The sequence below is a fragment of the Haliotis rubra genome, unplaced genomic scaffold, assembly GCF_003918875.1.
Source record: "Haliotis rubra isolate DU_JTF1 unplaced genomic scaffold, ASM391887v1 Scf78, whole genome shotgun sequence".
Classification (NCBI taxonomy): Eukaryota; Metazoa; Mollusca; class Gastropoda; order Lepetellida; family Haliotidae; genus Haliotis; species Haliotis rubra.
In genome coordinates, this window is record NW_025767501.1 from 2356501 (window position 1) to 2378336 (window position 21836).

The window sequence follows — 21836 nt, forward strand, 5'->3', positions numbered from 1 at the left end:
AACATTCTCTGTCAGAATCTCCATGGGTCCTAGTGCATGGCCAACATATACACCTTTATTACTTTATTACAGCCGAAATGTTTTAATGCAGTGTCAACGGACGTCTTGTGATGCTTCTCACTTCAACGAGTACGGGTTTAGGCCGCTCTCCGTACCCATGTCGGGAATCAACAACCAACGATGTGAGCTACCCAGCTGTCACACAGCTTCCCCCCCTACACTGACCAACGTTCATGCAGTTCAAAGACACTCTTTCATTTTGTTCCCAGATACAACCAACACCGTATGTGACAAAAGTGCAAACTTTAAAATAAGAATAACCAAAATAACCAAATGATGTTAATTATAATTGTTGTAGGGTTAGGAGTCATCATGTGGCATTTTGCCATAACCTACTTCGTTCTAACCGGACTTCACAATAACGAACATTCGAGATAGCAGGGGTAATGAGCACGATGATGTGAGTAACAGTATTTAGTGGCACTGACAGATATGAGCGTCCATCACGTCTCTGACTCTGGGGTCACCTTCTTGTCCTCTTCATTGTCGGGGATGAAGTCACTGCAATGAACAGCTGAGTGAGTGAGTGAGTGAAAGAGAAGGTTTATGCTGTTGTTAACAATATATCAGCCTTTATTTACTGCGGAGAACGGCACAAATAGGCTACTCACAATGTACCCATCCCATGGACGGAATCGAACCTGGATGTCCCTGGTGATGAGACAACACTTTACCCACTTGGCTAACCTGATGGCCAAACTTATTGTGGCACTCACGTTTAGTCTAAATACGTTGAAGCTATGAAATACAACCCAAATATCGCCAGGTAGATCGGGTCTTACCTAATGTCACCTAAACATATATATGTAGACTAATGAATCTTCATGTATATATCTTTCGTCTGGATACATAATTATCAATTTAATAGGTGTTAGGTTTGTGCACACGTCCCCAGCTGCCTTGTGACTTAGGTTCCAGTATAGATGAACATACCCAAAATATATCCTGCCTGACTGATCCTTGGCCAGCTTGTGAACAGCTTCCTGAAGCTGCACCCGGTTGTAGGGAACTGCCAGCTCCTGAGAAGCAGAACACCAGGGGGAGTACAAGACATGTTACCCTAGATTCACTGTGCTACATTTTGTGGATGAAAAATGCAATTGAATTCAGCTTGTCAATTTACCAAAAAGAGAGAGAGAGAGAGAGAGAGAGAGAGAGAGAGAGAGAGAGAGAGAGAGAGAGAGAGAGAGAGAGAGAGAGAGAGAGAGAGAGAGAGAGAGCAGAGAGAGAGAGAGAGAGAGAGAGGCGATACAGAGAGAGAGTCCGAGAGAGAGTCATCAAGGGCTGCAACGAAGTCCTCAGGCGATACACTAAGAAGTCCGTCGGGGTCGTATCTCCTGAGGATGTCAACCAGTCGCATGTCGTTCACGACGATGTGTTCCTTGAGGATGATCACAGGTTCCTTCTTTTTGAAAGGGTCAATAGCCTTTTTCCCCAAGTCTTCTAGTGTATTTCCAGCACGCATCACTGGTCCGTGGGTGACCTTGAAAGTTGGCTTCTTCCCCCGAATGTCTTCAAGGATGCGCAGAAATTCGTATTCTACAGGAACGTCCTGTACATAGAAAACTGTGTGTTATGTAACATGTAGCAATATATTTCCCACGGATAATGAATATAATACTTAAGTTTAGAAATTAGAACTTCCGCCTTATTTCAAAGACGATCAAAAAGACACAAAGAACTTGAGTTATCAGCTTTTGTGTAAAGCACACAGAGCCGAGTCGTGAACGAAGTAGCAGATCGACAATGTTAGAAACCAGTAGTACACTTCACCTATATTTCATCGTGATAGGGGCGGTGGGGTAGGCTAGTGGTTAAAGCATCCACTCGTCACGCTAAAGACTCGGGTTCGATGCCCCTCATGGGTACAATGTGTGAAGCCCATGATCTGGTGTCTCCCACTGTGATGTTGCTGGATCATTGCTAAAGCGGCATAAAACTAAACTCACTCACTCATCGTGATATCCACGGACAGGTGAAGATTCTGAACTGTTTGATTGGCATTGTAGCAGTTGGTAAGTAACAATAAAGGTAAGATTCTTTTGTGGATTACATATTCTTTTACAGAGTATAGCCGTTTATATTCTTATTCATAAATATTCTTTCCAAAGAATTTGCTGGTATATTATATCCAGTATTGAACGTAAGTAAAGAAAACTTAATTTGGCAAAAAAACGAGAAGCCAGCGCGAATCCTAATATTAAGAGGCGCCCAGCTCCGCCTAGTGCTGTGAGATGGGTCTATATCAGTACTCACCGTCAGATCTAGTTCCCCCTAGTGCTGTGAGATGGGCCTATATCAGTACTCACCGTCAGATCCGGCCCCCCCTAGTGCTGTGAGATGGGTCTGTATCAGTACTCACCGTCAGATCCAGTTCCCCCTAGTGCTGTGAGATGGGTCTATATCAGTACTCACCGTCAGATCCAGTTCCCCCTAGTGCTGTGAGATGGGTCTATACCAGTACTCACCATCAGATCCAGTTCACCCTAGTGCTGTGAGATGGGTCTATATCAGTACTCACCGTCAGATCCAGTTCCCCCTAGTGCTGTGAGATGGGTCTATATCAGTACTCACCATCAGATCCTGCCCCCCCTAGTGCTGTGAGATGGGTCTATATCAGTACTCACCATCAGATCCGGCCCCCCCTAGTGCTGTGAGATGGGTCTATATCAGTACTCACCGTCAGATCCTGCTCCCCCTAGTGCTGTGAGATGGGTCTATATCAGTACTCACCGTCAGATCCAGTTCCCCCTACTGCTGTGAGATGGGTCTGTATCAGCACTCACCGTCAGATCCAGTTCCCCCTAGTGCTGTGAAATGGGTCTATATCAGTACTCACCGTCAGATCCAGTTCCCCCTAGTGCTGTGAGATGGGTCTATATCAGTACTCACCGTCAGATCTAGTTCCCCCTAGTGCTGTGAGATGGGCCTATATCAGTACTCACCGTCAGATCCGGCCCCCCCTAGTGCTGTGAGATGGGTCTGTATCAGCACTCACCGTCAGATCCAGTTCCCCCTAGTGCTGTGAGATGGGTCTATATCAGTACTCACCATCAGATCCAGTTACCCTAGTGCTGTGAGATGGGTCTATATCAGTACTCACCATCAGATCCAGTTACCCTAGTGCTGTGTGATGGGTCTATATCAGTACTCACCATCAGATCCAGTTACCCTAGTGCTGTGAGATGGGTCTATATCAGTACTCACCATCAGATCCAGTTCACCCTAGTGCTGTGAGATGGGTCTATATCAGTACTCACCATCAGATCCAGTTACCCTAGTGCTGTGAGATGGGTCTATATCAGTACTCACCATCAGATCCAGTTCACCCTACTGCTGTGAGATGGGTCTATATCAGTACTCACCGTCAGATCTAGTTCCCCCTAGTGCTGTGAGATGGGTCTATATCAGTACTCACTGTGTGATGGGTCTGTATCAGTACTCACCGTCAGATCCGCCCCCCCTTAGTGCTGTGAGATGGGTCTATATCAGTACTCACGGTCAGATCTAGTTCCCCCTAGTGCTGTGAGATGGGTCTATATCAGTACTCACCGTCAGATCCAGCTCCTCTATTTCTGAACTCTCCGACTGGTTGATTGCCATGGCCAGAGCTATTGCACCTGCTGATGTTATGAGGTTGTTGCCCATCTGAATACAAACATACAACACAAGATGATGAGTACAATATTATTTTAAGAGAGTGAGTTAGTTTTAGCATATATCCATCCATATTTGGGACCAGGTCGCCAAGCTCGCTGAGTTGATTCAAGTCATCATATCCCTGTTGTGTAGATCGGGGCGTATGATGCCAGATCGGGGCGTATGATGCCAGATCGGGGCGTATGATCGTCGGGTTAGGACTGCATTGTTTAAAGACTGTCATATAGCTGGATTAAACAACAAACAAAACAAAAGCACCAAAACCGGACCTAATACATTCTACCCATGTGGAGACGACAGACCACGCCCTAAACATGCACTAAAATATACCTGATGGTGAGCATGATGAAGGTTGAACTCTTCATCTTCAGGTGTTCTCTGAGAACATCCGTCTTCAGTATGTAATACAATATATTTTCCAGTTTTCTTCAGAATTTATAACAACATCCTGTTCACCCGATACCATGTAAGATCTATGTTTAATAGTCTCCATCAAACCTCGTTGTTGTGCAAACACCTTTTGTTTCAAAATGGTCGACACAAATGTGTCATTAAAAGAAAGGTGAACTAAGGGTAAAATATCACAAGGAAAATGCGACTGAGAGTTGCTTTATGCCGCAGGCATACAATAGTCTATCTATATCTCACCTCCCAGCAAATAACACAATAGTCTATCTATATCTCACCTCCCAGCAAATAACACAATAGTCTATCTATATCTCACCTCCCAGCAAATAACACAATAGACAGGCAAAACAGTGATCGATAGCATGAAGATATGCCAAGCCAGACATTGTCTCCATATAACCACAAACAGGCGCTACCTTCATGACTTCGGGCTTTCCCCCCACGTCAAGCCGTCACCCTGTCATGCAACTGAAAACTGGTAAAAGCAATGCTAAACTCTGTCCATGCACTTACTCACTCTTGCGGCGGACAATTTCTACCCCTGTATGGTACCCGTTCACTCCGAACTGGTTTATCGGGATTTCAGTATGAGCAGTGGTTTCAGTAACAAGCAGTTCGCTGATATGAAAATACGTAATCCTTACTCTCAATATTCTCAGGACATCGTTCGTAGACAGGGCCTTGGCCACTTTGAGTGCGGTGTCCTGATTGAGTCGGTTGCCAGTCATGTCTATTTCGAGCAGAGATTCATGGTTCCCTAAAGCCTCGGCCAGGGCGGCGCCACCTTCCGGTCCGAACCCGTTCCAGGCCAGACGACATATCTTCAGACGACAGTTTTCCTGGAAACAACATTGTCCAAACAGAAGTCATTCTGAGTTCTTGACCTTTTTTCGAAACTGACAGCTGGTTTAGTGATTACCAGGTATTCACGTATTAAAGACCTGTGCTAAATAAAGAATAATGACCCCTTTGGTAATCAAATCTTAAAACCATGATTAAGCCCAGGGTAGACATTTGGGAATTGCACATATTGAATAAAAAAAACAGGCCCCCGATATTGTATAACTCCATAGAAACCGTATGTAATCCGTATGCATCTACGTGGTCTGTTTCCGTGTCAAGTATCAGATCATATCTCTGGCGTTCTGTTGGTTCTGTACACGTGGAATCCTCTGACTGCACTCTGAAGGTTGTAAATACTGACGTTCGCTTTACCAAGGCAAATCACTCTCACGAAGAAAATCCCAATGGGCATAATCCCAAGTTTAGGCAAATGGGCTTAAATACAGTAAAAACTGGTACTTATTGAACTATGATTGATTGAAGAGCAAACGCCTTAACCACCAGGCCAACCCCACCCATACCCCCACCCCACTCCACCCATAACCCCACCCCACTCCATCCAAACTCCTATACCCACACTCCACTTCACCATTACACCCTGGACACAAGCGTACTCTTTCCAAAAGCCTCAGCGGATTTTGTGAAACCGTTTTTTACTGCACTGCGAAAAGGACAACGATTTTCCCTTGACATGCATCGACCGAAATGAGAACGCTACATTCTTGAATTTGTTTTGGAAGAATTAACAGATGTTATGTCTGTAACTCACCTTTATGCCCGCCGCCACTGCAATGGCTCCCTGCTGACGTAAGTGATTCCAGCTAAGGTCAAGGACGTCTAAAGTGTCGTTTGCACCTGAAAGAACATGTCAGATTCATCTAGCTGTCCAACTCAATCAGTAGGAACTAGGTGACTGAGTGGGTTGGACAGCTGATTGTGTGTGCTGGCGGTAAGGGGCAATTCAGAATGTGACTCCATCCTAAAAGCGTTAGAATTTGTAATGAACTGAGAAAGCATTATCCCAAATATAACATTTGTTACTTCGGAAAATTTCTAAAATGAATTGTGTGTACTTAGCTTTCGTCCATGTCAGCTATGACAATTTACACTTGTCTGAGGGACACACAAAGTACGTGATCTAAACTACCAGCTACCATCTTTTAAGAAAGCCACGGTGTCCAGGTTGGTTAGATCGCTGCCTTGCTTGCTGGCGATTGGGTGCCACACCCTGAGAGTCCAGGTTCAAATCCCAAATGGATCTCAAACCAAAAAGTACGAGAACTTATATCTTACTAAGAGCGTAATCCCAAATATGCCATTTGTCACATTTACTTTCTTAAAGGCATCATGTTTGTAGTAGTAACACTTCTTTGAGAGCAAATGGACCAAATCTTTCCAGACGAAGAAACGTTGGTTTGGTTTGTTGGTTAACGCCGCACACAGCAGTATTAAGCGGTCTGTAAATAATCGAGTCTGGGCCAGACAATCCAGTGATAAGCTTCATGAGCATCGATTTACGCAATTGGGATACGATGACATGTATCAGCCTAGTCAGCGAGCCTGACCCTGCGATCTCGTTAGTCGCCTCTTATGACAATCATGGGTTGCCGAAGACCAATTCTGACCCGGATCTTCACGGGTCAGACAGAGGCATATCAGTATACGTGTCTAGCAACACACCTATAGCTGGTCCCAGCACACGACCAGAGGGCTGCCCAAACTTGTTCCTGCTCAGGTCCAACTCCCGCAGATATTTGTTATTCTGAAAGTAATTCCTTTGATTTAAAACTAAAAAAATACCCCTAAATATATCTACCCAAACATATATGTAACAAAGGTAATAGACTGACGGTGAATATGATCCCTGGAAAGTAACCTGCACATGGACTCCAGGGAAGATTATATCACCAGTAATCCATGTGATAAGAGCCGACTATATAGGGATCTGATGGTTGCTATGGGTAACCCGATTATTATCGGAGCATAAAGCACCGCTGTTTCATTGATCCAGACTACTGACAGGTATAAGAGATTCAAGTAAAATCACTCATTCGAAGGATTAGCAAAAGTCATTTGTGTATATATTTGAATGTATAGAATCGTTGAGGTTTTGGTGAATGTGAACATATTAAATGTTAACTCTGTTCTTGTTACGAAGGTCCCTTTTAACAACGGTTGGACAATAAATCTGGCTGTCGGTCTCGAGTAATCGGTGAATAACAATTGGGGTGATAATTCATCCCTTTGGCACCTACTTCCAGAACTTCCGCAAACTGTTCGGCCACTCTGTCTTCAAGCATGTTGCCTGCAAACGAAATGCCACAAATAGATTTTATCCTAAGTGTCCGGAAACAGCATTACGTTCTTACTATTATGTCTTACCGAGTCGTATTGTCTCGTCTACAGAACAGATTTGATGTTCATTTCCTTTAAAGTTCCACCTGGGAGATAACGATCAATGTAACTTTGTTGTATGTCCCCAATTACAGGAACATGATGAGGAAGACATTTCTGTGAAGTTACACCATTTAATGTGTCATATAAAAGGGGTAAAAATATGGAACTGAGTGCCATCGATTATTTTAATGTTTCTGGTTAAGAGATGACATAGTATGTTAACTGACAATATGCATTTACCTACGGATCTTGAAGAAATCCTGAGGCAGAATGAACGTGGTTACGGAATATATATTTTCAGATGAACGCAGTAATTAATTTTCACCCCTTAATACATTATAAGATATTCTCCATACCCTGCCTATCTCCCTAGATGAGGCGAAATGATATAACTTATATACTGCAGTTAAAACTAACTATAACTTACTCTGCATCCTACTTTGGAAAGACCGGCATTTGTGCAAAGCTGAAATCTTGTCTTCCAAAACCGTTATAACCATTTCCGTTTCGGACTGGAATCCTTATATGAGGTTTACTTTCGGTAAAGGTGTATCTATTTTTTTTCAAATGTTTTATGATGTAAAGTAACCCAACTCAGCTAACCTATACTGTACAGTGACCCAACTATAGGTTAACCTATAGTTTACAGTAACACAACAAACTTAACCTATACTGTACAGTGACCCAACTATAGGTTAACCTATAGTTTACAGTAACACAACAAACCTATCCTATACTGTACAGTGACCGAACTAGGTTAACCTATAGTTTACAGTAACACAATAAACCTACCTATACTGTACAGTGACCCGACTAGGTTAACCTATAGTTTACAGTAACACAACAAACCTAACCTATACTGTACAGTGACCCAACTAGGTTAACCTATAGTTTACAGTAACACAACAAACCTAACCTATACTGTACAGTGACCCAACTAGGTTAACCTATAGTTTACAGTAACACAACAAACCTAACCTATACTGTACAGTGACCCAACTAGGTTAACCTATAGTTTACAGTAACACAACAAACCTAACCTATACTGTACAGTGACCCAACTATAGGTTAACCTCTAACCTATACTGTACAGTGACTCACCAGCCAGATCAATGCGTCGAAGTCCAGCGTTTGTGCCCAACATTCGACACACGTGGAGGCCGCCATCGTTACCAAGCTTGTTGTCAGCCATGGCCTAGGACACAAAACAAAAACATGTTTGGTGTTTCCAGCATGCAGTGTCCTGTACATATCTGGCAAATATGTCCACTTTTGACACAACTCCACCAGACCGGGGGACATCAAGAATGGGCTTCTCATATTGAAGAATCGATTCAGGCCCTTCTGTCTATAATAATCAGTTTGAAACAAGTAGTTTTAATTGTTATGACGGAGATGATTTCTCTGGCACACCTGATTTCTCAATCAGTATTCATTATTCTTGTCCTATCTAATCCTCCCAAGCATCGTCCTTGGCGTATACAGCTTCTTACCATCTCAGTGATGTAGTCGTTCTCCTCCAACATCCGAGACATGGCGTAACCACCCTCGGCGTCGATCCAGTTTCCAGAGATGTCCAGTTTCTCCAGGTTGATATTGTCCTGAAACATTGTAAAGGGACGACATTACTCCAGTTTCAGGGAGTATGTGTATCCAGTGATTTATGATTCACACAAACATTGAAACACTGAAACATCCGTTTATGGGGAAGACTGGTTAGCCCGAGCTAATCGCATCAGACGTCATCATGGGCCACGCAGGGCCGTCATCATAGGCCACGCAGGGACCGTCATCCTGGGCCACGCAGGGACCGTCATCATAGGCCACGCAGGGACCGTCATCATAGGCCATGCAGGGACCGTCATCATGGGCAACGCAGGGACCGTCATCATGGGCCACGCAGGGACCGTCATCCTGGGCCACGCAGGGACCGTCATCCTGGGCCACGCAGGGACCGTCATTGTGCTCAGCTTCTCAAGAACTCGCGGAGTGATGGAGTTCTCTTTGTGGGATCTGACAATAAAATAATAAATTGCTTGTGTTCTAACGCGCCTGAATGTGGATCCTTTGCCCAGGCATCAGACAGTTGTGGTTCTAAGTGTTGCTTATTGTCGCCTGGTGACTGCCTCCAATGAGATACCTCGATATACATGAGTGGAGACATACTATCAAACCTGTGTCAACGACAAATGAGAGACCCCAAGTTTCTCCAGATCTGAAAAACGCCAGAAGCATTGCTAGGACTCGAGACATTTTCAGGATGCCAAGAGAATAGTCATATCATTTTTCTAGCGAACCCAGGGCAAAACATATGTATCCAGTAATTATTTCTACAGGCCTCACTTTCTTTCTTGAAAGATACACAGGAGAAATTCTGTACATGGTCAGGCAACAATATGAAGGGATTGTTACATGCTGGAGACAATGAAAGCCTTACCTTCAACACAAGCGCCATGGCCTTTGCCTCAGCGGGACCCAGTCCGTGGTACTTCATGGCGATGTCGCGGTCGTTGATGTGCCGGACAAAGTAGGAGATGGGTACGAGACCGAGGCGGTCACATATTTTCACATATTCACACTTCACTGGGTCTTCTTCGTCTTCGGGGACTGACAACACAGATGAGGATATGGCGAGTTGAAGTTAACATCTACATCATTACAATATTTGGAGGTGAGAGTTGACAAGTTTAGAAACTTCGGGGTTGTGGGTGAAACAGAACGTAATCTACAGCCTTCTTAAACAGCAATAATTCTTATCAGTGCAAACGTATGTGGTTTGTATGATATGGATGAAAGGGTTACACTTTGGAACGTAGCACTTCCTTTGGTAAGAGAATTTCCACATGAAAAGCGAGAGGGTGATGTGAAATATATGATAGTTTTACTTCATTAACGATATTGTCTCTTGCGTCGTAACAGAAGAACCCGTAGACAAAGTTTGAAGAACTCGTGTCAGGGACAATAGTCCACCTAAAGAGAAATACTGAAAAAAGACGAATATGAAGTAAGCAGTTACGACGTGTATAGACCATATACAACGCCGCACATCCTCACCAGACACTACCTCCCCCTGATTTGATGTACTACAAACTTATAGTTGACTGTGAACACACAAATGAATGCATCTTGACTGATTAAGATTAAGACGCCTTACTTCGTTCCATCGCATCCCCAGCTCACGTCTTCAATAGCCGTCTCACAGAGACAGACTTGGCAAACAGACCTGACGTGACAGAACGGCCAGCAGGAAACCACTCAAGACTAGCGTGGATACTGGATGTGATAATGGAACCATTACACTGTTAATCGTCCCGGATAATTGCCCCAATCTACCCAATAACAATAGATTTAGCGTAACAGGAGAGGGTTTGTTTATCCAACGTAAAAATGAGCGTTTATTGAATTTGCAGTTATAGAAGTCGAGCCCGAACATTGAGTGTTTTGTACATGCAATTATTCGAGTCAAAACCTCAACCTGAGTAATTTGGAACATGCAGTTATTCGAATGGAGACGTAACTTACTTTGACCTGCATTTATTTAAGGTAGCAATCATTGTACCTAATAATAGGTAGGGATTGGAGGTGGGATAGCCAGGCAAGTACATTTCTTTCGTCAAAATCCCTAATACAGGCATTCTCTGAGCTGTGAAACAATGATCCCTGGAGGGTGTCTCTCCATATATATACTCCCCATCAAAAGTTTAGACTCACTAGTGTAAATGTAGCCACTTACTTCAGTCAACTGTTTTAAACTAGATTTTGCAAAATATTCTATACAGTTTAAGGGTACTGTTTACACATGAACTGAGGTATTGTAAAACAAATTCGTAACGTTGAAAAGATTATTGTCATGAGTTCAACAAATGATGAAACTGAGTCAAAATTGGCGAATTCTTAACAAAACTTAACACCAAAACGCAACTGTTCACATGCACAATATTTGCACATGCTTTTCAGCAATTTGATGCATGATCCTCCTGCAATTCATCTGCTTAAGGTTTGCAGTTGGTTCCCCTAAGTTAGTGGAGAAATTCATCTCCGATGTAACCACATATATATACATAACATATAGTGAGTGCTTTATGTGAGTCTAAACTTTTGATGGGTAGTATAGTATAGTGCGTTACAGATTAGTTGTACTCAATTAGAGGACCCATCTCGGTTATACTGTCCTGGTGTCTCAACAAAGCACAATGGCAGAATTAACGTCACCCTGTGGCGTCAACAGTTTATCGTGCAATTAATGTATGTAAATATTGGTAAAAATATGAGTAGAAGTTTATTGTATATCAACCATGATAGTGTCAATGACTGAATATTCTGATCCGTGATAGTACGGTAGTTGGGAGTTTTGAGATAGCTTTTTGGATGGGAGCCTCGTTAATGTAGTGATAGTGTCAAGGTTAAAATTGTTTTGAGACTCACATTCTTCCTCAAGATCAGTATCAAAGTCCTCTTCCCTTGGTTCCACATCAACCGTTTCTATGGTAACATGTTGAAAAACATCGCCTTCAAATGTCTCTTCCTCATCTTCTCGGCTTCCCCCATCGTCCGATATTTTCAGTTCTTCTTCTTCCTCCTCTTCTCCTTCCCCTTCTTCTGTCGGCTGTTCTTCCTCGATTTCTGCCACCGGAAGTAGATTTCTTTCTCTCTCGGGCTCTTCCTCGGTTTGATCTTTCACTTCCGTTATAAGCACAGACTCATCCTCATCGTGTTGTTGCTCCAGCATAGACACGGGGGTGCGGCTGAGTGTTGCCCGTCCCCCCAGTGTGGGTATTCGACCCTGTGAGGTGGGCCTCGAACTGGGAGGAGGGACATCATCCTGTCCACCACTAGGGGGCTTAAGAGAGTCGACCTCAGATATAGGATCAGACTGCAAGAAAACACCAGACATTCGATGAGAGACTACAGGAGACATGAGTCAGGTACAGCGACGTTACACGGCAGTACAACAAGAGAATGAAGTAATACTGTTTCCTTTACTCCAGCAATATATGTAAATGCAAGGTTGATCCCATGAACAGCGATAGACGTTGTCGGAGTCTGATGTCGCACAATCATATCTAAACACTAAACTCACATGCTTAGTATTGACGGATTTAACGATGCATGAGGTGCTGGGGATATACAGTACCTTGGGATTACAATGAGGTCATCACCAAGAAAACACTTCACAATATGTCCCCAGAAGGAATCCGAATATATATATCTAAGCGTGATCGGTGAGCTACAGCGCATGAGAATCTAGCTAAGTCTAGTAGTTGACCTTTCAGAGACTCCATATGTGCGCTTATTGATTTTTCCAGAAAACTTGTACTGTTTCTGAGTTCTTAAGGATAAGACTGTAAATTATGCGCTCTTATACCGCGCTGTTCTGTAGCTTCCATTGTGCATTAGGCCTTTTTCCTTATTACAATTAAATATTGATGGATTACCTCATTGATTCACTCACAGCAGTTTCAGCGCAGAAATTATTCTATTTAAAGCATGTTGCCGGAGCGTTTCATACTGACGAAACTGGTATAAACGATTCTCTAACAAGTATTAAACGAATATGTAACTGTTACCCAGTGTATAGTAACTGTCCATGCTTAGGGAACACCGGCGTCCCTTGACTTGGTTGCCTGTCATTGTGAGTGAGTGAGTTTAGGATACATTGGATATCAATGTATATACAATTAACCATCGCATAAGCGATGGTTACCACATAATCATTACATTATACACGTGAAAATAACCTACATGTTATGTAATACGACAAAAGTGTGAAGCTAATTTGTTTACACCCTTCACAGACATGCGGAATTTGCTCCACCTGCTGAGAGGTCATTTAGCTATCGTTATGTGATATATACGTGAAGATCCGTGTAAGAACTGGTTTTAAACAATGCGAGTAATGGGATCGGAGGGTTGGCTGGCTGACTAGGTTGATACATGTCATCGAATGTCATTTGTGTATATGGATGTCCAAGATGTCAATCACTTGATTGTCTGGTCGCGACTCAATTATTTGCAGACCGCCGTTATATAGCTGGAAAATCGGCGGCGTTAAACAATAAATAAACAATCTGCGATAATTCCGATTTAACTGTATTTAGCCCAGTCACGCTCATGCCACTTCATCCAATCGGAGACAATTCTATTATTAACACATTCATGCCAGCCAATCCTGCAATCACACAAATCACACCATGAAAGTTTCATCACAGCTTATTTACCGAGTGAGATGTAAATGATTTACGGATGTATTTCGTGCAGGAGGCAATTAATCCGAGACTCGCGATTACTCCGTGTTTTAACTCGCATATATCGCCCTATTTATTTGTCTGCGATTTTGGCGCCATGCCTCAAAGCGAATGTGAATCTTCATCTCGCTTAACTTGTATACTGTTTGTGCATAGGCGGATACAGAGGAGGGGTGCGCCCCCCCTCCCTTTTTGTCCTTTTATTAAATGACCATTGAAACGCTCGTGAAAATGAAGCATGACACACCACCCCACTTCTCAAAAAGCTGTATCCGCCCCTGTTTGTGTCATTTACATCTAGGTAATTTCTCTCTAGATATCTCTTTACAACTGCCAAAAATATACCCCGCCGTCAAGGCAACAGACAATTTTACGATAGCTGCATTTTCTTTCAGTCAAGGTGAAGAACAGCGCTGCGTAGTTTATCTACCGTATGTAGGTGATGCACGCATCCTGATGGTATGACGACAAACAAACTCTTAGCTTCCAAATGAACTGTCACACTGAGGTTGAAACACATAATGTAACCCTACAATTTATTATATTAAATGCATCAGGGCCCCGATCCACAAAGCGTTCGTAATGTTACGACCTGTCGTAACTGTATAGTTTATCATAGGCTTACGAATGTCGTAGCGCTACGAACGCTTTGTGGATCGGGAGCCAGGTATGCAAGATCACGTACAGTGTTTGCTCTTAACACTGAAAAGCTGCAGGCTCTAAGGACCGACGTTAATTTCGAACGCTGATCACGGAACAGAGGACGAGATTTGCATTTTGGGTCCCGTTGTATACAAATGGAGTTGCATGAATGCGTACTGATTCGACACGTGATGAATTCCACACTACACAGCCTACTTCCAAGATTCGGGTTAGAATTGATCTTCACTGGCGTAGATCGATGTTCATGCTGTTGATCACTGGATTGTCCGGTCCAAACTCGATTATTTACAGACCGCCGCCATATAGCTGGAATATTGCTGAATGCGGCGTAAAACTAAACTCACTCGCTCACTCATTTGTATCTGTACCATCTTCTAACGCTACTGTGCCTAACGACGGAAGAGGGAGGTGCCGTTACCCTTTCCGCTAACACTCGGTGTCAGATTTTCAGTGTGGACGCTTTAAAAAGCATCATGGTGTTCTTACAGTAGCTCTGCAGGTATTCAAAACGTTGTCTACAAATTGTTGCGTCACATGATCACAACACGCCGACTGATAGGTCACGATATCAGCGTGGTAATTACACCTAACATATATCTCGTCCTTGAACGTGTCTGGAAGCGACAAACGTTGGTGGTAAGTGAGTCCAGTACCGGCGCGCTGGGAATAACACACTCGATACATGAATAAATCATTGCAAAACTGATTCTTCTTGTAACGATTTTAAGGAAACCTATTGAGTGGTTGTTTAAATTCTTTACAGTGAAATATATCAGTTTGTTACACATACATCACAAGCAATGAAATCCGTCGATGCATACATACGAGTAATTAAACCTCAAGGAATCGCAATACGCTGCAATGAATATTATTTTCTGTTACGGAATTTGAATATTTCCTTGGAGTTAATTACCGGATGGCTTTATTTGCCGTGTGGCTAAGCTCATTTTAATTATTCTCCAATTGCAAATATATTTTACTGTTTCATGGATAGAAAACCAACTCGCGATGTAATCAAAGGCTGCTGACAAGAGAGACTGTATCCATTGGGGGTCTGTGGGAGAGAGCGCGCGTACGTACGTGTGTGTGTGTGCGTGCGAGCGAGCGTGCGTGGGTGGGTAGGTCGTACCGTAGTTAGACCACCTTCACAACTCTAAACTTTCTTAACAAATAATCTCAGGTCGCTGTGCTGAGTGTGATGCAGAGATTGGAGTTGACCCGGGGTTTGCCAGCACGAGCACAAAAGCGGTAAACGTGTAACACCTGCAGTACTTCGGGTTTCCCTCCCTTATCAAACTGACACGCCTGGGTATAACTGATATATTGTTTCAAGCGTTGTTAAACCAAACTTAGTCCTATCTGTTAACGTCGTATTTACGCCATTTATAAATATGAACGGTACTCATACCGTCCAAGAAAGTGAACCCATGCCAACCTAGGGCCGAAACAAGTAGCCATAAACACACCTCTCTCACCTCTGGAGCAAGGTGTGCCGCCTATCACTCTCCAGCTTCAAGCAGACGTCGTGTCACATGTATAGCACTGTATACATAACTAGAAACAGGCATGTTCAGGTGGTTCTGACGTTTTGTTTGTTTTGTTTATCGCCACACAATACTATATCTATATGACAGAGGTCTGTAAATAATCAAATCTGGACCAGGCAATCCAGTGACTGACATCCCGAGCATCTGTCTATGCTCCATGACAACGACCCTGACCACCTGATGCACATAGAGAGCATCGTCGTGCTTATATCGGTTTGTGTAAATGAATTCCGATCTGCTGACAACCAACAAACCATAGGGTAAATGTGGGATTCGAACCGTGCACAAGGAATGGCGAGGCTTGCAGGTTTTTCGTTTTACGACAGGGATGAGCGTGTTCTGTTTTAAACTGTTGGACGCGAAAAGTACTCCCACACAAGGAACATACGGATAAAGGGCAATCTGGATATTCATTTCAGAAATATACTTTAACCGGATCATCAAAAAGACGGGGGCGGTGGGGTAGCCTGGTGGTTAAAGCATTGGCTCGTCACGCTGAAGACCCGGGTTCGAATCTCCACATGGGTACAATGAGTAAAGCCCATTTCTGGTGTCCCCCGCCGTGATATTGCTGGAATATTGCTAAAAGCGGCGTAAAACCAAACTCAGTCAGTCAAAAAGACGAAATATTAAAGTAATATTTCCATACGGATTAATACGCTTACGTAGTTTCACAGACTACAGTAAGAATTATGATCGTTAATATCACTGTATATGCAATGATCGGTTTCAAGTCCCAGTCTCGTGTTTATACTCCATTGAACCATACCGTCTCAAGTTCCTCCCTATTGTACAGGCCCACTCTCCTCGTATACACCTATACTGTAGACAGAACTACATAGACCCACGCACTGAATTAAACAGATTCAAGCAACACGTACTGCCGCACAAGTATAAAGCGGTATGGATTCATGAAAAGGCACACCAGGTTGGCATAGAGCACCTCACATAACGCAAAAAGAAAATACAAAATAGACAAGATAGGGTTGTCTGTTTACGTGACCCTGGCAATGTTTAAATAAAGTCAATTTCAGTTTCGTTCAAGATACGTTGTTAAACTCCTGTATGCAGGAGTGTGACACCTGTATGTGTTGGAAAGATTACCGTGACGGCGTCAAACGTCTCCCGTTCATGGCGTTATTTACACAATACATACCATATTTCCCCAAGTATAAGACGCAGATGGTTTGCTTATTCGTTGTTTAACTCATCAACATGTCAGGTATTTGATGACAAGCTGTTAATATTCGAATCTGGACCAGGCAGTCCGGTGACAGCATGAGCGTATTAGATGAAACGAGTTACAGTGGTAATGTCTTCAGTTTTGTTTTGTGTAAAGATATTGCTAAAAGATATCATTTTAACTTGCAAATTGTTACACTAAAATCTATCCCGAAGTTCTTTATAAGTCATACATTTTTAACAAAAAGTGATATTACTTTTTCTTTGGGATACATCAATATTTTGCCACATTCCTAGGTTACTAGTATTCTTTCAACGTAAGACACCACAGTTCTGAATTTGATGAACACTTTACAGAATCTATATTCCAAATGGGAAAGTAGATAGTATTAGATACCCCTCTGGCTCATGGAGACCTATATTCTGTATACATCTTATACTGTGAACTGTTTTCAAGAGTAGATTTCCAATTTGGTTAAAACATGTTGTTCAATTCTTTAAAAATGTGAAAGATGGCGTACTGATCACGGACAGCTTGTGAAATACATGAGTGTGTTCACGATACTCGGTTTTACCATATGGATGTTGTAATCGTCTTAGCGCTAAGATACTAGACATGACCTCCAATGGGACCCGTACTAAGTTCAGTTTGCTTTAACGAATTTATGCCATTTTCCCTGTCATACATGCGATTTGGGAGTCTTGAGAATGCTGAAATGCTGTCTTACATTCAAATGTACATTCGGAGAAATCATTAGCAGCACCTGATTAGAGACCCTGCGCTTATTTCTGAACTTTACCTCTATACTCGACAGTTTCTAAAGGAAAGAGTACGTACGTGTTTGACCATACAAGTACACGGTCTGGGGCGTCAAATACATGTAGTTGATAGAGCGTTACATGTGTCCATGCATTCTCGGGGTACATTCAGGTGAGGAAGTGATATTTGAATGCTGTACCTGACATTAGCACTGGCGAATAGTTTCAAAAAGGTTTTGAGGTATCCAATAATCCACTGTACATTCACGCCTTTGTGTGTGAAATATACATACTGGTTCATTCTCATTTGTAAAAACGCTCATTGATGATCCCATGTCAAAGACGGACCCATGCACTTGTGATAGAAATGGACTGGCAGTGGGGATCGGGTGGTCACAATGTCTGACCTGACTGAGCCATCGTGCCCCGACTAGGTGGACGTTCTTTATTATGCTATCAGCAACTGATCTGCATGGCTTGGATCCGATGATGTGCAGGCCGGCGCCTACAACTGCGTTATTGTTCATTGTGACGCAGAGCAGCACAAGTAGTTCTTTGGACATTCGTATCTGATTTTTTGAGGGTGTTGATGGTGTTTGTGAAAAGAAGGGTGACTAGCGACTTATGACTTTGATGTCCGCACCACTAATGCAAGGGAAACCAGGGGCTTTAAAATATGGCATGTGCTCCCACTACAGCTCAGGACTGACTACTCCGTATTTTTGCCTTAAAACAAACCCCAGTATAAAAAATGGTCAGTTCCGTACGAGTGAGTGAGTGAGTATAGTTTTACGCCACTTTTAGCAATATTCCAGAAAATATCACGGCGGGGAACACCGGAAATCGACTTCACACATTGTACCCATGTGGGGAATCGAACGTCGGCCTTCTGCGTTTCGAGCCAACGCTTTAACCACTAGGCTACCCCACTGCCTCCAGTTCCGTACCATCTGAACACCACTGATGCGGTAGCAATAAGTATCAACTGACATATCAAAATATAATTTCACGAAAACAAGACGATATAATGTATGCTAGATGAATGAGATCATGTGAATGGCGCGCAGATGATCAGATTTATCCCCTCAGCAATGCTATCCTCACGTATAAAGTTAAATATACAATGTATATTTCTTCCACGTGAGAAAAGGCTAAAGCGGGCTGCTCAGTAAGAACTACCATGTAAGTAAGCTAATCTCTTTCAACCTGTGTCGGAACGGAGTTGTTAAGTCGGTCAGTAGTATATTAGATCGCCGCTTCCAGGGAACGCATAATCCAGGACAATAAACACAGGCAAAATAGACAGGTGCGATATGACAGTCAAGCCAATAACACTACATACATCTAGCATTATATACCAACTACAAATCATAACCTATAATATGTATAACATTATCATAACGGAAGCACGTTTTCCCTTAGCGTCCCCGTTGCTATGGTAACCTGGTAGATCTTACCTGTGAGGTAGGCGTGGGGTTATCCATATCCCGATCAGTGTCACTCATGTTGATTTAGAGATGACACATTCCTGTAGACGAAGTTTGAGTGTAAACTCTCCCCTACTAAAACGTTACATACAGGTGCGCGTCCAGGTAAACTACAGGTAGATCCAAGTAACACATTGCATTAGTAACTGAATCTCCGCTTAGAGACAATACACCGCGCTGCTGAGATATACACACGTTAGTGGCCAGGTAAAATCCAATCACCTGTGTTGGTTTAAAGACACGGGCTGCCGTTGTCTATAGCGGGTACACAGGCTCACTGCCCTTCATGGCGGGCGTCTATCATGCGTCTCATTTCGAAGTTTTGTTCGTGGTAGGAGAGCGATAAAGGCAATGCGTTAGTTGAACGCGAACAGACTTGATTAACCACTGGGGTACATGCATGGGCATTATCATATGATCATTTAATGCTAGTTTTGACCAACACTTGGCTTGGTACTAACATGAGGGGATTAGAGCCGTGTGTAGGCTGCGGCGGTATTACAGTTAACGAGCCTAACACGACACAGACCAGTGCCTGGACGAATATCACCCGAATCATACACATATGGTTTCAATCTTTAAATAATCTGTGTTGCTTTAACTCCATCGCTTCTGACTTTAGATTAATTATCTTCAGAACCGAAACCTCAGTATTGTGTTTTAGGAATCATGTCTATTAATGGGATAGACGGATTTTTCATTTGATGCGTATGTTTTCTAATAAATTTATGATATGTCATTCATTTAAGCTGATACACAACAGACGCATTCATTACACACTGCCCATACCACAGGGTCGTCTTTCCTCCCCATCCCACCAATAGGATTTATCCAAGGCTTGTCCAGCCACCTGTACGTTGCACACACTCCGGAAATTGACTAATAAGTTGCTATGGTGACGAGTCTTGTTTAGTATCATGAAATTCGATTGTGCTACACTCCCGATCTATATCAGAGCTGACCAGGTGGTTCCATATCGTCAAATCGATACTAACCGACGGATCTAACCAGGCGATTAAAGAGGGCTTATTTGCCGTGTAATGACATTCTGCCAACTGTAACGAAGCAAAGAGCCGAGTGAGTTTTCACACCATGGTCAGCAATGCCTAAACTATTGTAGCCTCGAACCCTATAGACTTCAGGAAGAAGCAGACGTGGTCCAAATGTGCCTGTTTTCATACAGCAGTGAATGCGTACCTGAAATGCCAGGTTGATGTTAAAACATCTAGGTCTTGGGGCAGCTGGAGTTGTATACTCCCCATGGTGTTGAGATTGATTACGGGAAAGCATACCGATCCCCAGTCCCACAGTAGCTTCACACTGTAGTCAGTAATGACCCGACTACAACACAGGAACATACAAATCCAAACGGGTTAAGTTTCGGGTGCATGAGTAAGGTGGATTGTATCTTCGACCAGTTTAGGTGGCCGCTGTGATGCATGATGTGAAGACGGCTGTGTATAAATCACCATGTATAGACAAAAGATCATAATTTCGCTATAACAATAAACGATCACTTTATAACGAAATCAATCTTTGGGTAACATTCAATAACTAGCCATAGAATTAAATGATCAATGATATGAATAATTGGAATGATATTTTTCTATCATTTCCCAGAACATGACACATAAGTACTAGTTAATGGTCAGTGAATAAAACAAACGTACCTCCAGTGCGTAAGTGGAGACCAACCGTACAAGGGGTAGATCTATATATATAAAATTGACCAATAACTAGTTTCTGTGAAAATATACCATCGTTAACGCCAGCTTCGTCTTCTGTATAATTCCTTATATTTATGCATAGGCATATTGTTAAGCGTGACTCCCAATTTGAAAAGATCCGGGTTAGATTTGATCTTCAATAACCCATGCTTGTCGTAAGAGGCGACTAACGCGATCGGGTGGTCAGGCTCGCTGACTTGGTTGACACATGTCATCGTATCCCAATTGCGTAGATCGATGTTCATAATGTTGATCACTGGATTGTCTGGCCCAGACTCGATTATCTACAGACCGCGTCCATGTAGCTGGAATATTGCTGTGTGTGGCGTTAAACAACAAACCAGCCATCCCAATTAAGTTGAAACGCGGAGGTTACCCAGAAATTGGAAAGTACACAACCCTTTCTTCTGCAAAAACAATTTATAATTCGAACTGGCTTCCCCACCGGCCGGACTGCTCTGGTTTGAGAATATCAAGTTTGGTTACAACCAAGAGAAAATGGGGTCATGTGATAAACCGTGAGCATTTTCGGTAATCTACAACAAGGCAACGTCATCACTGCGCCGGTTGTATGACTCTGCATAGGCTTCAGGAAACAGTCTCCGGACATGGCCCTGGAAGACACCGAAGACGCCAACCGATGGTACGGAGATTGGACCGTAAACTAAGTGGGGTCACTCTAATTTACTAAATGCTGTCTATCGCCATCGCTCGACATAACACTCACCATTTAATGAGCGTTTCATTTAACTTTCGTCCACAAACCTTGTTTACTGGTAACCTACAATACTCTACTGCCTCATGACTTTATAATGAGTAGGTACCGCAAAAGAGAAATATGACCAAATGATGTCAATC

The 21836-nt window shown here is 42.9% G+C and overlaps 1 protein-coding gene across 1 annotated transcript; it reads right to left on the reverse strand.

Moving 5' to 3' along the window:
* Positions 1 to 257: 257 nt before the first annotated feature.
* Positions 258 to 19630, reverse strand: LOC124260881 (leucine-rich repeat-containing protein 74B-like). Its single transcript, XM_046695205.1, has 13 exons — positions 19222 to 19630; positions 11794 to 12241; positions 9806 to 9975; positions 8862 to 8969; positions 8470 to 8563; positions 7227 to 7276; positions 6652 to 6733; positions 5741 to 5826; positions 4773 to 4967; positions 3613 to 3708; positions 1337 to 1612; positions 994 to 1079; positions 258 to 561 (listed from the first exon to the last, which is right to left on the reverse strand). Exons 1-13 carry the CDS (start codon positions 19267 to 19269, stop codon positions 504 to 506), a joined length of 1797 nt encoding a protein of 598 aa, XP_046551161.1. The 5' UTR covers positions 19270 to 19630; the 3' UTR covers positions 258 to 503.
* Between the last annotated feature and the right edge of the window lie 2206 nt (positions 19631 to 21836).